Genomic DNA, 13294 nt, shown 5'->3' with positions numbered 1-13294 from the left:
CATTGAATGAGAAGGTGTGTCCAAACTTTTGGCCTGTACTGTATGTTTTGCTTGAAAGAGGTTGTACCATTTCACAAGCTCCCCTCTACCCTGCTGCATTAATAAAAGTATCAGTGTTTACATCAAAGGGACACAAACTGACTGCAATGAGACACCAAATGACCACAGAGACCCAAAACAACACCCCCCAAAAATACTAAAATGACCAAAAAGAGACACAACACGACTATAAAGAGATGAGAAATCCCACAAAGAGACACGTAGACACGTACGGGGAAATTGCTTTAGTTTTACTGAAAAAAAAATTTCTTAAGAAAAAAAAAAAGCTAAACGATTTTAATCGGAAAATGTATTTTGTAAACCCAGCCTGAGTCGGAGCAACAGCATTTTCTGTTACTTGTTTCTGCAGGAAAAATTACATTAGCGATTAATCGATTATCATAAAATAGTTAATCGACTAATCGTTGCAGCTCTCACGGTCACCCATCCAATAGTTGTGGAGATATTTTAGTCTGGTTTAGTCTCTACTCCAACTATAAATGGATAGTAATTAATAAAAGTATGGCAGTAGGACTTCTTTCCAATCGAAAACACGAGGAAATACTTCAGCCGATTGCTGATGTCTGACGAAAACAAAGCTCCAGAAGAGATCTTATGATTCCTTCATGTCTCCGGATGTATTCCTGTAGACATACGGTACGTGCTGAACAGATTCCTATATAATAATATTAACCACTTTGTTCAGATCACCAGCTGAGATTGAAGCTATCAGACAGAAAAATGTCCCTTTCAGACTGTTGTCCAATATTGAAATGAGGTTACTTTTCCACCGTTTGCTGCCAAGTTGGCTGATGGACGGCCAAGAACGAGCAGCGACGAAGGCCGACTGTGGCGTCGCCTCGCCGCCGTCTTGGCCCAAATGTTGCACTTGAACACATCGCAGAGACTAAAGCCGACTGCCGCCAACACCGCGTTGTCTGCGCCTGCGAGAGAGGGAAAGAACTCTCCGTGCCAGCAGGCTGCGGGAATCTTTTTCGTCATTCAAAAAAGGGGAAAGCTTGAAATAAATATACCTACACAAGTAGTTATGTATCTTGTTGTACGTTTGCCATCTAATGAACATTATGTGCAATGTAGATATCGTCCGAACCCTACGTGTTATTTTAGAAGGAACATTCAAAAGTCTTTTAGGCCAGTTTTGACAGCCTTATGTGTTTTGGATTATTCAGATGAGATCATGAAAAGAGCCTTCTGTGTAGGGGTGCATGATAGTTATCGCAATATCAAGCCGCGCAATATTATATCAGAAGTATTATTGTTTCTAATATATCCTGTTCTCTAGACATGGTCCTTATTTATCTATTTTATACTGTCCAACCAGTAGAACATGTCCTGTTCTGTAGACATGGTCCTTATTTATATATTTTATAACTGTCCAACCAGTAGAACATGTCCTGTTCTGTAGACATGGTCCTTATTTATATATTTTATAACTATCCAACCAGTAGAACATGTCCTGTTCTGTAGACATGGTCCTTATTTATATATTTTATAACTGTCCAGCCAGTAAACCATGTCCTGTTCTGTAGACATGGTCCTTATTTATATATATTATAACTGTCCAACCAGTAGAACATGTCCTGTTCTGTAGACATGGTCCTTATTTATATATTTTATAACTGTCCAACCAGTAGAACATGTCCTGTTCTGTAGACATGGTCCTTATTTATATATTTTATAATTATCCAACCAGTAGAACATGTCCTGTTCTGTAGACATGGTCCTTATTTATATATTTTATAATTATCCAACCAGTAGAACATGTCCTGTTCTGTAGACATGGTCCTTATTTATATATTTTATACTGTCCAACCAGTAGAACATGTCCTGTTCTGTAGACATGGTCCTTATTTATATATTTTATAACTGTCCAACCAGTAGAACATGTCCTGTTCTGTAGACATGGTCCTTGTTTATATATTTTATAACTGTCCAACCAGTAGAACATGTCCTGTTCTGTAGACATGGTCCTTATTTATATATTTTATAACTGTCCAGCCAGTAAACCATGTCCTGTTCTGTAGACATGGTCCTTATTTATATATTTTATAACTGTCCAGCCAGTAAACCATGTCCTGTTCTGTAGACATGGTCCTTATTTATATATTTTATAACTGTCCAACCAGTAGAACATGTCCTGTTCTGTAGACATGGTCCTTATTTATCTATTTTATACTGTCCAACCAGTAGAACATTTCCTGTCCTGTAGACATGGTCCTTATTTATATATTTTATACTGTCCAACCAGTAGAACATGTCCTGTTCTGTAGACATGGTCCTTATTTATATATTTTATAACTGTCCAACCAGTAGAACATGTCCTGTTCTGTAGACATGGTCCTTATTTATATATTTTATACTGTCCAACCAGTAGAACATGTCCTGTTCTGTAGACATGGTCCTTATTTATATATTTTATACTGTCCAACCAGTAGAACATGTCCTGTTCTGTAGACATGGTCCTTATTTATATATTTTATAACTGTCCAACCAGTAGAACATGTCCTGTTCTGTAGACATGGTCCTTATTTATATATTTTATACTGTCCAACCAGTAGAACATGTCCTGTTCTGCAGACATGGTCCTTATTTATATATTTTATACTGTCCAATCATTGTTGGTAGCCTTATTCCCTTATTGTGCAACTAACTTGTAACAAAACTTGTTTTATTTGTTATGAATCTATTTTGATGCGTTTTCCCGTAACTTTTGTAGTTTTACATACAGTATGTTAAAGAAATATCGAAATGAATATCGATATTGCAACATTCATAATGACATATGACCCATAATGACCCATCAAACAGGTGGTCTATATCGTCGACTGTTCGCTTACGGGATCGCTGCGGTGACGCCAGAAGTTCTGCCGGACGTCCCTCGCTTCTCCGCTTTCTTTGAGCTAACTTTAAACTCCCGTCGCATCGAACAACATCAACCGGAACCTCTGAGCAATGAAACGGGCTGAAAATGCCAAGTTTTAAAGAAAATTTGGACGGTGCAACGAGGCTGGCGTGCTCGGTTCGTTCGGGGAATGATTGTAAAGATGTACAAAGAATATGTTTACGGCATTTCCTCTCTAACTGGGACGTTTCGGGACCGATTGGTGGGGATTTTCTATTGACAAAATACAAAACGGCGATATACAGGTGAAGAGCCAATGAGGTTTAACCATGTATCAGCTAATTTAAATAGTAGGGCTGGGCAATATATTGATGTTATATCGATATCGCAATCTGAGACTAGATATCATCTTAGATTTTGGATATCGTAATATGGTATTATTGTATTAAGTGTTGTCTTTTCCTGGTTTTAAAGGCTGCATTACAGTAAAGTGATGTACTTTTCTGAACTTACCAGACTGTTCTAGCTGTTCCATTATTTACCTTCATCCACGAAGTCCTTAAATCGTTTCTGGTGATTATTAATCAAAAATCTCATTGTGTAAATAACATTTTGTTAAAGCACCAACACTCAACCATACTAATTATATATCGTCGCAATATCGACATTGAGGTATTTGGTCAAGAATATCGTGATATTTGACTTTCTCTATATCGCCCAGCCCTATTAAATAGCTCACATTACTGTGTTGTGTCAACAGTTAACTTCATTTAATATTGCACCAAAACAAGTTCCTTCCTGAGACTATTTAGCAGAGCCACCATCGCTGCGTCCCGAGCTCAGCGGAGACGAGACGACTGGGATCGGTTTAAAGAAATGAAAACAATCCAGAGCGGTTTATTCCTCTATCCCAGAATGCTGTGCGGACTAGCCGGACCCTCCTCCGCAGCGCTGTGGAGGAAGGTCTGGCTATGCGAGACTTTCAAATACGTGTTATAGGGCTGGGCGATATATCGATATTATATCGATATCGTGATATGAGACTAGATATCGTCTTAGATTTTGGATATCGTGATATTACATAAGTGTCTGTTACTGGTTTTAAAGGCTGCATTACAGTAAAGTGATGTCATTTCCTGAACTTACCAGACTGTTCTAGCTGTTCTATTATTAATTATTATTTATCTAAAATCTAAGTGTGAAGATATTTTGCGAGAGCACCGTCAACTCTAGAATATATCGCCGCAATATCGATATCGAGGTATTTGGTCAAGAATATCACGATATCTGATTTTCTCTATATCGCCCAGCCCTATATCAAAAAAATATGGGACGTAGAAATAAGCGCTGAAAATGTGTAGAAGAAAAATGTAACAATTTAAAACGTTGGAAAAAACTCCTTATGGAGCTTTGATTTCAAAAAAGGTACTCCTGTTGTTATACAGTATTTATGTTCACGTTATTGTCATTTGAACAGCTGAGCATTGAACCAGGTGAAGAAACCTGTTTATTATTTATTCATTTGATTTTGCAACTGTTCACTGAAATAGCCGGTTTCTATGAAACTACATGTGACATGTCATATTTGGCTTTGACTTTGACTGAACATTTGCTCTCACTTTGCGGAAAAGATTTCGGGATATATATCGTATATATCGATATTCAGCCAAAATATACCGGGATATGACTTTTGGTCCATATCGCCCAGCCCTAACGTGTTACGTTGAGCTATTTCAGTTTAGCAAACACACATTTTAACACTTTATCCAATTATTGGCCTTAACCACACATGGACAAACAAACAAACCTTATTCCAGATGCACCAAATTCAAATAACTCTGTAAACACCTGAAACATCTTAAATCCTACGCAAAGAAACACAAAGAAGCTACAAACATGCCCATAATAATGAGAAGTGTTCAACAATAACAACGATATAGAAGTAGGGCTGTGCAATTAATCGAAATTGAATCGTGATTATGATTTCGGCTCCCAGTGATCACAAAAACAGAATAATCGAGAAAAACAATTATTAGTTATAAGTAAACTCTTATTTTCTCTTGTGTTCTGAATGAAAAAATAAAGTTTAAATAGGAAAAGTATTAACGCAAAAGTTCACAGTTGTGTTCTTTTTTGCTGTCGATTTATTTAACTTTTTCGACTGTTTTTGAAGTTCAATAACTGCAACATCTTTCCAGAAGTCAACGAGTATTCGTGTTAAATTATTGTGATTTCAATATTGACCGAAATAATCGTGATTATATTTTTTTCCATAATCGAGCAGCCCTATATAGAAGTAACTTCATTTTGCATTTACTGTTCAAAGGTCCTCTGAAAAATCAAGTTTCTTCTGTCAGATCTGATCATAACTAATACCACAATGTACAAATACTCCGTTACAAGTAAACATCCTGCATTGAAAATGTTACTTAAGTACAAGTATGTAAGTATCATCAGGAAAATGGTCTAAAAAAAGTATTAAAAGTAAAAGTACTCAATGCAGAAAAACCCTCCCATTGTAGAAAGTATAAAGGATCCAACCAGTTGTGTGTTTAACGGTCTAATCATCTCAGCTATAAGAACTGGAACAGATGAATGTAGTGGAGTAACTAAAGTAACTAGTAACTAAAGCTGGAACAGATGAATGTAGTGGAGTAACTAAAGTAACTAGTAACTAAAGCTGGAACAGATGAATGTAGCGGAGTAACTAAAGTAACTAGTAACTAAAGCTGGAACAGATGAATGTAGTGGAGTAACTAAAGTAACTAGTAACTAAAGCTGGAACAGATGAATGTAGTGGAGTAACTAAAGTAACTAGTAACTAAAGCTGTAACAGATGAATGTAGTGGAGTAACTAAAGTAACTAGTAACTAAAGCTGGAACAGATGAATGTAGTGGAGTAACTAAAGTAACTAGTAACTAAAGCTGGAACAGATGAATGTAGTGGAGTAACTAAAGTAACTAGTAACTAAAGCTGGAACAGATGAATGTAGTGGAGTAACTAAAATAACTAGTAACTAAAACTGTAACAGATGAATGTAGTGGAGTAACTAAAGTAACTAGTAACTAAAGCTGTAACAGATGAATGTAGTGGAGTAACAAAAGTAACTAATAACTAAAGCTGTAACAGATGAATGTAGTGGAGTAACTAAAGTAACTAGTAACTAAAGCTGGAACAGATGAATGTAGTGGAGTAACTAAAGTAACTAGTAACTAAAGTAACTAGTAACTAAAGCTGTAACAGATGAATGTAGCGGAGTAACTAAAGTAACTAGTAACTAAAGCTGTTACAGATGAATGTAGTGGAGTAACTAAAGTAACTAGTAACTAAAGCTGGAACAGATGAATGTAACGGAATAACTAAAGTAACTAGTAACTAAAGTAACTAGTAACTAAAGCTGGAACAGATGAATGTAGCGGAGTAACTAAAGTAACTAGTAACTAAAGCTGTAACAGATGAATGTAGTGGAGTAACTAAAGTAACTAGTAACTAAAGCTGGAACAGATGAATGTAGCGGAGTAACTAAAGTAACTAGTAACTAAAGCTGGAACAGATGAATGTAGCGGAGTAACTAAAGTAACTAGTAACTAAAGCTGGAACAGATGAATGTAGTGGAGTAACTAAAGTAACTAGTAACTAAAGCTGTAACAGATGAATGTAGTGGAGTAAAAAGTCCAATATTTCTCTCTGAAATGTAGCGGAGTAGAAGGAGAAAGTAGCATGAAATAATAATAATAATAATAATAATAATCCATTTTATTTGTAAAGCACTTTTCATAAAAGAATCTCAAAGTGCTTCAGAAACCACATTAAAACGCATTACAAAAAAAAGAAAAATACATATGTAAAATACGCATAAAAACAGCTAAAAGAGCAGTTTTAATGAAAAGAAATAGACTACAAGTAAAGTAAAAGTACTAGGGCTGCTCGATTATGGAAAAAAATAATAATCACGATTATTTTGGTCAATACTGAAATCACGATTATTTAACACGATTACTCATTAACATTTGGATATAATGGATAGTGTCCAGTGTATAATCTGTTAGTGTCCTTTATGTCACAGAAAGAGTAATCAGAATAACTGTTTTACTACTGTGAGTCGGTTCAGCTTTACAGATATCACACACAACGTTACACACAGCTAACGAACACTTCCACAGACAGAACACAACGTGCCTCAAGTACCTTAAAGTTGTACTTCAGTACAGCGCTGGAGTAAACGTACTTAGTTACATTCGACCACCGGTCCACAGGTTTAAAAAAAAAAACTCGTCATCTGACAGCCGATGAACCCACCTCATCCCGCTGCTCCGAGACCAGCTTCATCCTCCCTCAGCGCCAGACAGTCAAGACTAACCGGGAACCCGTCCAGCAGACAGACAGACAGACAGACAGGCTCCCTGGGCGGCCTCATGTCGGGCCGCTCAGCTGGGATGAGTCACACTACCCCCCCACATGGTCCCTCGTGACCCTACGAGCTTGAATGGTATTCAGCGGTGTAGAGGAATGTCTGTCCCCCCCCCCCCAGCTGACCCAACAGGCCGTTCCATTACACACTTAAGATTAGCGTCACTCAGCTGACGTCTTAGCCTGAAGCTTAGCATGTGTGAACACAGAGAACAAACAGCCAACAGTAAGCAGATTAAAAAAGGTCAAACATCCAAACAATGTTCCCTGAACGCAGCGGGGCTGGAGAACCATCAATAGATTGATTTAAGGTAATCAGAGTTTACAAAACAACCCTACACTTCCAGGGCGTCTCGCTGATAAGATGCTAAGGCCATAGGCGTAATTTACAATAATCAAAACTGGCCAGTGCAAGGACCCCCCCAGCCAAAAATCTATTATAGTTTCCTTTACATAAATAGAAAGGGTTCATATGCATTTTAACCAATACTTTTCCATGACTTTTTCATAACCTTTAGGCAAGTTCCCATGACTGTGTTCCTGAAAATGTCAGTCGACATTATACAATAATAAAAATCTGTGTTAAAGTTGACCCTCAGAGGTTTAAAGTGCCCATATTATGAAAAAAACACTTTTTCTGGTGATTTGGGGTGTTCTTTTGTGTCTCTGGTGCTTCCACACACATACAAACTTTGAAAAAAATCCATCCATGCTGTTCTGAGTGAGATACGGTTTCTGAATGTGTCCTGCCTTCAGTCTCCTAGTGAGCTGTTCAAAATCGGCTCGGAATGTGACGTCAGTCCGAAATGAGCTGGCTAACCACAACCGTTAGCTCGTACCGTTAGCATTAGCATGCTAACGCTAATGCTAACGCTAGCATGCTACGTCGTTCTCAATAGCAAAGCACTGCTACAACACACACAAGTTCACCATAATCTACAAAAGAACTACTTACATGTGCGCCCTCATTTAGAAGAAGTCTCCCAGCTGATCCTGCCTTGTAACTGACCAAAGTTGAAGAAACAGCCTCTCTTATACTGTCTCTAGAGTTAGCTAGCTGACATGATCTACATCTGAGCTACTGAGCATGTGCGAGTGCAATCAAAGATAGTACAGAAGAAGAAGATGAAAAGAGGTCTCACTCTGTAGCTAAAACAGAGACCAGGTGAAAAGAGGATCTGCAGCAGTGAGAGAGAGCTGTGCAGTACAACAAAAATATGGTGTTTTTTGAAAATTAAACCATGTAAACCTATTCTGGTACAACCTTAAAATACAGTTATGAACCTGAAAATGAGCAGAATATGGGCGCTTTAACTACAACATGAATGATAATGTGTGTGGTTCATAGTGGGATTCATCATATCGCTCCCCGAATACAACGCTGAGGTTAAGACAACGTGAAAATACATTTATTAATAACACATTATACTCCGTTAAAAAGAAAGAAAGAAAAAAGAAACTTTCTGGGTCTTTTTATGTTTCCAAAACATTCGCATTTGCATTTTTCAAATTCCATAACTTTTCCAGGTTTTTTTCAAAACGTATGAACCCTGAACAAAAAAGACATTTGCACCATAAATTGATTCAGAAAAGGGCACAGATCGTTGTGGAAAAAAATTCACCAGAACGCAGAAAGTGAGTCCAGGGTGCTCAGAAGTTCAGTCAGATGTTTGAAGGTGCTCTTTGAGGTCAGGAATTCAATTAAGTTTACAAAAAAAAAACAGAAAATCCAAGGCACTCTTCTTCAAAATTTAAAAAGCCTTTTATTTCATTGGCTATTTCATAATAGAACATTTAAAAGACATAGGGAGAAGCAACCCACGAGAGCCGCTACGCGTGGGTTGCTATCTTCTATTTCTATTATAAAAGGCTTTTTAAACTGAAAACAGATTTTCCTACATGAAAATTAGCTGTTTGACGTTCAACATTTCAATCTTTCAAAAGTGGAGATCTCAAACTGAGTTTCTCCACAAAAGAATAATGCAAAAAGCATCGCTTTAAATCTTGTGGTTACCAGGGATGTGCTCAAAAGTTTCTAGGAAATCATTCAGCATGAAAGAAAGCAAAAAAAATTAAAAGAAATGACAAATCGACTAAAGAAATCTTACGCTAACCTTACAAATGACCTTTCAAGCAATGCCACTGTTGCAGACAAATTTCCAAATATCTGAATTAAATCATGAGAGTCTTGCTAGAGTTAGAAGTGGAGTTGAGCACCGCCCAAGACAATTGTGATTGGTTTAAAGAAATGCCATTAAACCAGAGCATGTTAAGCCTGGTCCTACCAGACTCTGGTACACCAGCCTGATCCTACCAGACTCTGGTACACTAGCCTGATCCTACCAGACTCTGGTACACCAGCCTGGCCCTACCAGACTCTGGTACACCAGCCTGGCCCTACCAGACTCTGGTACACCAGCCTGGCCCTACCAGACTCTGGTACACCAGCCTGGCCCTACCAGACTCTGGTACATTAGCCTGGTCCTACCAGACTCTGGTACACTAGCCTGGTCCTACCAGACTCTGGTACACTAGCCTGGTCCTACCAGACTCTGGTCCATTAGCCTGGTCCTACCAGACTCTGGTCCATTAGCCTGGTCCTACCAGACTCTGGTCCATTTCATTAGTACAGAGAGTCTGTCCTCTCTCCATTGACAAGTGTTAACTTCCTTGAAGGAAGCGGGTCCTCTGTTGAAGTTTATAACTATTGGCCCAGAGCCACTCTGGATCTGCCAGAACCAATCGCTAACGTTTGGTCGTGACGTCGGCTTAGCATCGCTAGCGTTAGCCTTAGCTAACTCCTTCACCACTAACGGAGCGAGCTGGAAAATCAAACTGTTCCCGAACCTCATGGGGAGGAGGGCCACAACATCATGGCCACCAACACAACTCAGCAAAGATTGGTCTTGTTCGGATTTTAACTTCTGGATATTCGGCAACGTTGCCACAACGGACCGAATGGCTTCGCTAGCATCTTTCTCCACCACCGTTAATACGGAACTACAACTCAAACTAGCGCACGACCTAAACGTCATCGTTCTCAGACACTCCCTCTGTCCCCCCCCTGACCAACAGACCCCGTTGCTCTGGACGGAGACCAGTGAAGGATGTTAGAAGCACTGTTCCGGTGAGCGCTGAGCGTTACTGAGCAGCCTCCAACTGAGCTTGAAAACGTAGATGTGACGTGAGCAACCTGTCTGAAAGTGTGAAGTCTTCTGGTAGCTGTGCCGAGAGAAATCTCAATCATTCCCAATCTCACAGAGACGGAGAGCGTAGGTATATGTAAGGAGATAACATAGGCACAGGCTAATTACTGATCACTAACATGCTAGTTAACATTAGTCATTAAACCTAAACAGCTAACGGAAGTCCAAACTGCCTGAGAGCTTCTCCTGTACTATACGGTAATTCCTCTACTGTGTGACAGTAAGTCTCGTGGTTATGAACCAATCGTTAGCCTATTGTTATAAAAGCGTCTGCTACGGAGCCATAACGTGAGGTACAAGGTAATGGAGCCTTTTATACATTGTCGTGTTTCTTTAGAAATAAACAACGGACAAATAGAGTTTTTAAACGCTTCAGGTTTAAAGTTATTCGCTGTCAAAGTTACGTCAAAGTGAATGGGAGTCAATGGGACGCTAACGGCAGGTGATCGCTTTGTAGCATCAAAATGGCGCCATAGGAGGTAGGCGCTCTGAAGCGAAGCTTACCCCCCTTGGTTTCAGCATGTGGAGTACAACTAAAGCCACAGACCGCAGATCAATCACGTGAAGAAAACAGAGTAGACAATAACTGGTGAAGAAAAGACAACAAGAATCAATAAAAACAGTGCGCAGATGGCAGAGAAGATGAGATGAACCGGGTGAAATGGAAGAAGACATCACTTCTGCTTTCTCTGGATCAATAAAAACCTTTCAGGAGACTAGACCACAGCAGATGAGGTTTCACAGCTTTAAAAAGGGGGACCATCACATCTTTCTTCTTAGGTTTGATGCCGCCTGAACATACACAACATAACTCTCCAGACCTGAATACTAAAACATAACCAAGAAGAAAAGCTAAGTATCCACCTTTTACCTGTAAACCAACTTATCAGACTCTGAATCACAAGTCCAGGTGTGGAGGCATTTAAAACAAACAGAGCAGGTTTTTAAAATCAGAAAAAAAACAATGTCAACTGACCTTTAAGACAAAAACAAGGATGTGTCAAGCTAGCCATCGCGAATAATGAGATTCCCGTGGACGTTTTCAAAATAAAATTGTTTTCCTAAAGCCACAAAATATGTATATTTTAGTTATTATGATACAGACCATCCAAAGTGCGACATATAAGCTTTTAGGTTGAATATCGTTACTCTATTTCAGATGCGTGTAGTTTGGTAGGCTACAGCTCCAAGGCTTCTTTTGTCAAACCAAACTCCATTTAAAAAATCTGGCATTTTAATGTTTCTTTGTTTGCGGACACACGTACAACGCACAAATAATATAAATCCGATGTTAAAGGAATCGTTGATGTCTTTTAATAAGTTCGGCAAATTTATTATCCTTCTAACACAACTGAACTTAATTTAATAACATCTAAAGTGCCTTTTTTGCGTTTATATTGCATCAATGCTCGAGCTCTCCATCCATTGCGCAATACAATATAAGTGGAGGCTTGTTTGTTTTTATCGAAATGCCTGTTAGTATATAAGGATTTGAAACGATGTGTAGTGAAGTATTTAATCGTGTTCTTCAAGCACAAAACTCTGAGAGGCAACGTTACCTCTGGGTTAAATGTCACATTATTTGAATGGAGATTGGTTTGGCGTGTTTGGTTGTGGGATTAGCTAGCTATAGTTTTTAAACAGCGGTTTCCAACGCTCACAGGTGGCTGGGAAGATTTTGGTATATTTTGCAAAACGAACTGCTCATCAAGCATAAACGTTTGGTCACATTTGCGAATATTGACATTTTGGGCTTCGTACGTGACTCAGGCTATCATAGCTGGGCACCGGAAGTTTTAAAATTAGCCTGCTAGCTACAAAATAACAATACCCCCCAATATAAACCGTAGCTAGCCTAATAGCCAGCATATCTAACGTTAGCGTTAGCTTATTAACGTGTTAGCATGGCCAACTAGTAACCCAGCTAACAGCTAACAGACGCTATAATTAGTTGAATTGTACCTGTTATCAGAGAGTGCCTCAGGTCACCCGGGCTTTGGCATGGCAGACCAACACCTAGAGCCGCCTGTCAGAAGATGTTTACGGTCAGGGATCAGCTGGCTAGCCCGCTACAGGACCTCAGCCTTTGGTGCGCCGGGTTGGTTGCCAGACATCAGAGAGGAAACACGTAGAACAAGCTGTCAAAATAGTCGCTTTTCATTGCGGAGCGTGTCGTAACCATTTTTTTTTTTTTTTTTACATTACCTCTAATCTTACTAATGCGCAAATGTTGTCGCTACACGTCGTAAAAGTAACAGTAGATGCGTTTGTTTCTCTAGTTACTGGGAAACTTTAACTGGCCTAGAGATGCTACTAAAACGGGTTCGCTGCCCTCTAGCGCCCAGAGCGGTGTATTACATTAGAGAGAACACGATCACACAATCAAAATCAGCTTTATTTTCCAGGTATGAGGACACATACGAGGAATTTTGCTTTGGATTATACAATGCTCGCAGTGTGCTTACTCACACAAAGCAAACAACATATACACACTATAAACAGAAACAATATAGACAGGTAGAGGCAGTAGTGCAATGAAGAGTCCAAAGTGTGCAGGAGTAAATTATTTTTATCATAAATTATTTTAATTATGGAGCATAGTGCAACGGATGCTGGAATAAATAAGTACTATGTTATTATATAATTATTATATTACAATATGAACAGCTCTGAAATAGAGAATGATGAATAAATAATAAGTGGAACCAGTAAACAGGTGCTGATTGAACCTTACACTGTGAGTCAGAAGAAGTCAGCTGTTCATCAGAGTGATGG

General features: G+C 38.9%; 1 protein-coding gene across 1 annotated transcript in view; it reads right to left on the bottom strand.

Moving 5' to 3' along the window:
* ankrd27 (ankyrin repeat domain 27 (VPS9 domain)) overlaps positions 1-7327 on the bottom strand; it is a 74184-nt gene extending 66857 nt beyond the window's left edge. The window contains exon 1 of the mRNA XM_039808138.1: positions 7203-7327. Within this exon, the coding sequence (XP_039664072.1) occupies positions 7203-7232 (30 nt within the window). The 5' untranslated portion in view covers positions 7233-7327. The remainder of the gene's footprint in view (positions 1-7202) is intronic.
* Positions 7328-13294: the final 5967 nt, after the last annotated feature.

The sequence above is a fragment of the Perca fluviatilis genome, chromosome 8 (assembly GCF_010015445.1).
Source record: "Perca fluviatilis chromosome 8, GENO_Pfluv_1.0, whole genome shotgun sequence".
In the NCBI taxonomy this organism is placed as follows: Eukaryota; Metazoa; Chordata; class Actinopteri; order Perciformes; family Percidae; genus Perca; species Perca fluviatilis.
This window is presented reverse-complemented; position numbering and strand designations above follow the sequence as displayed.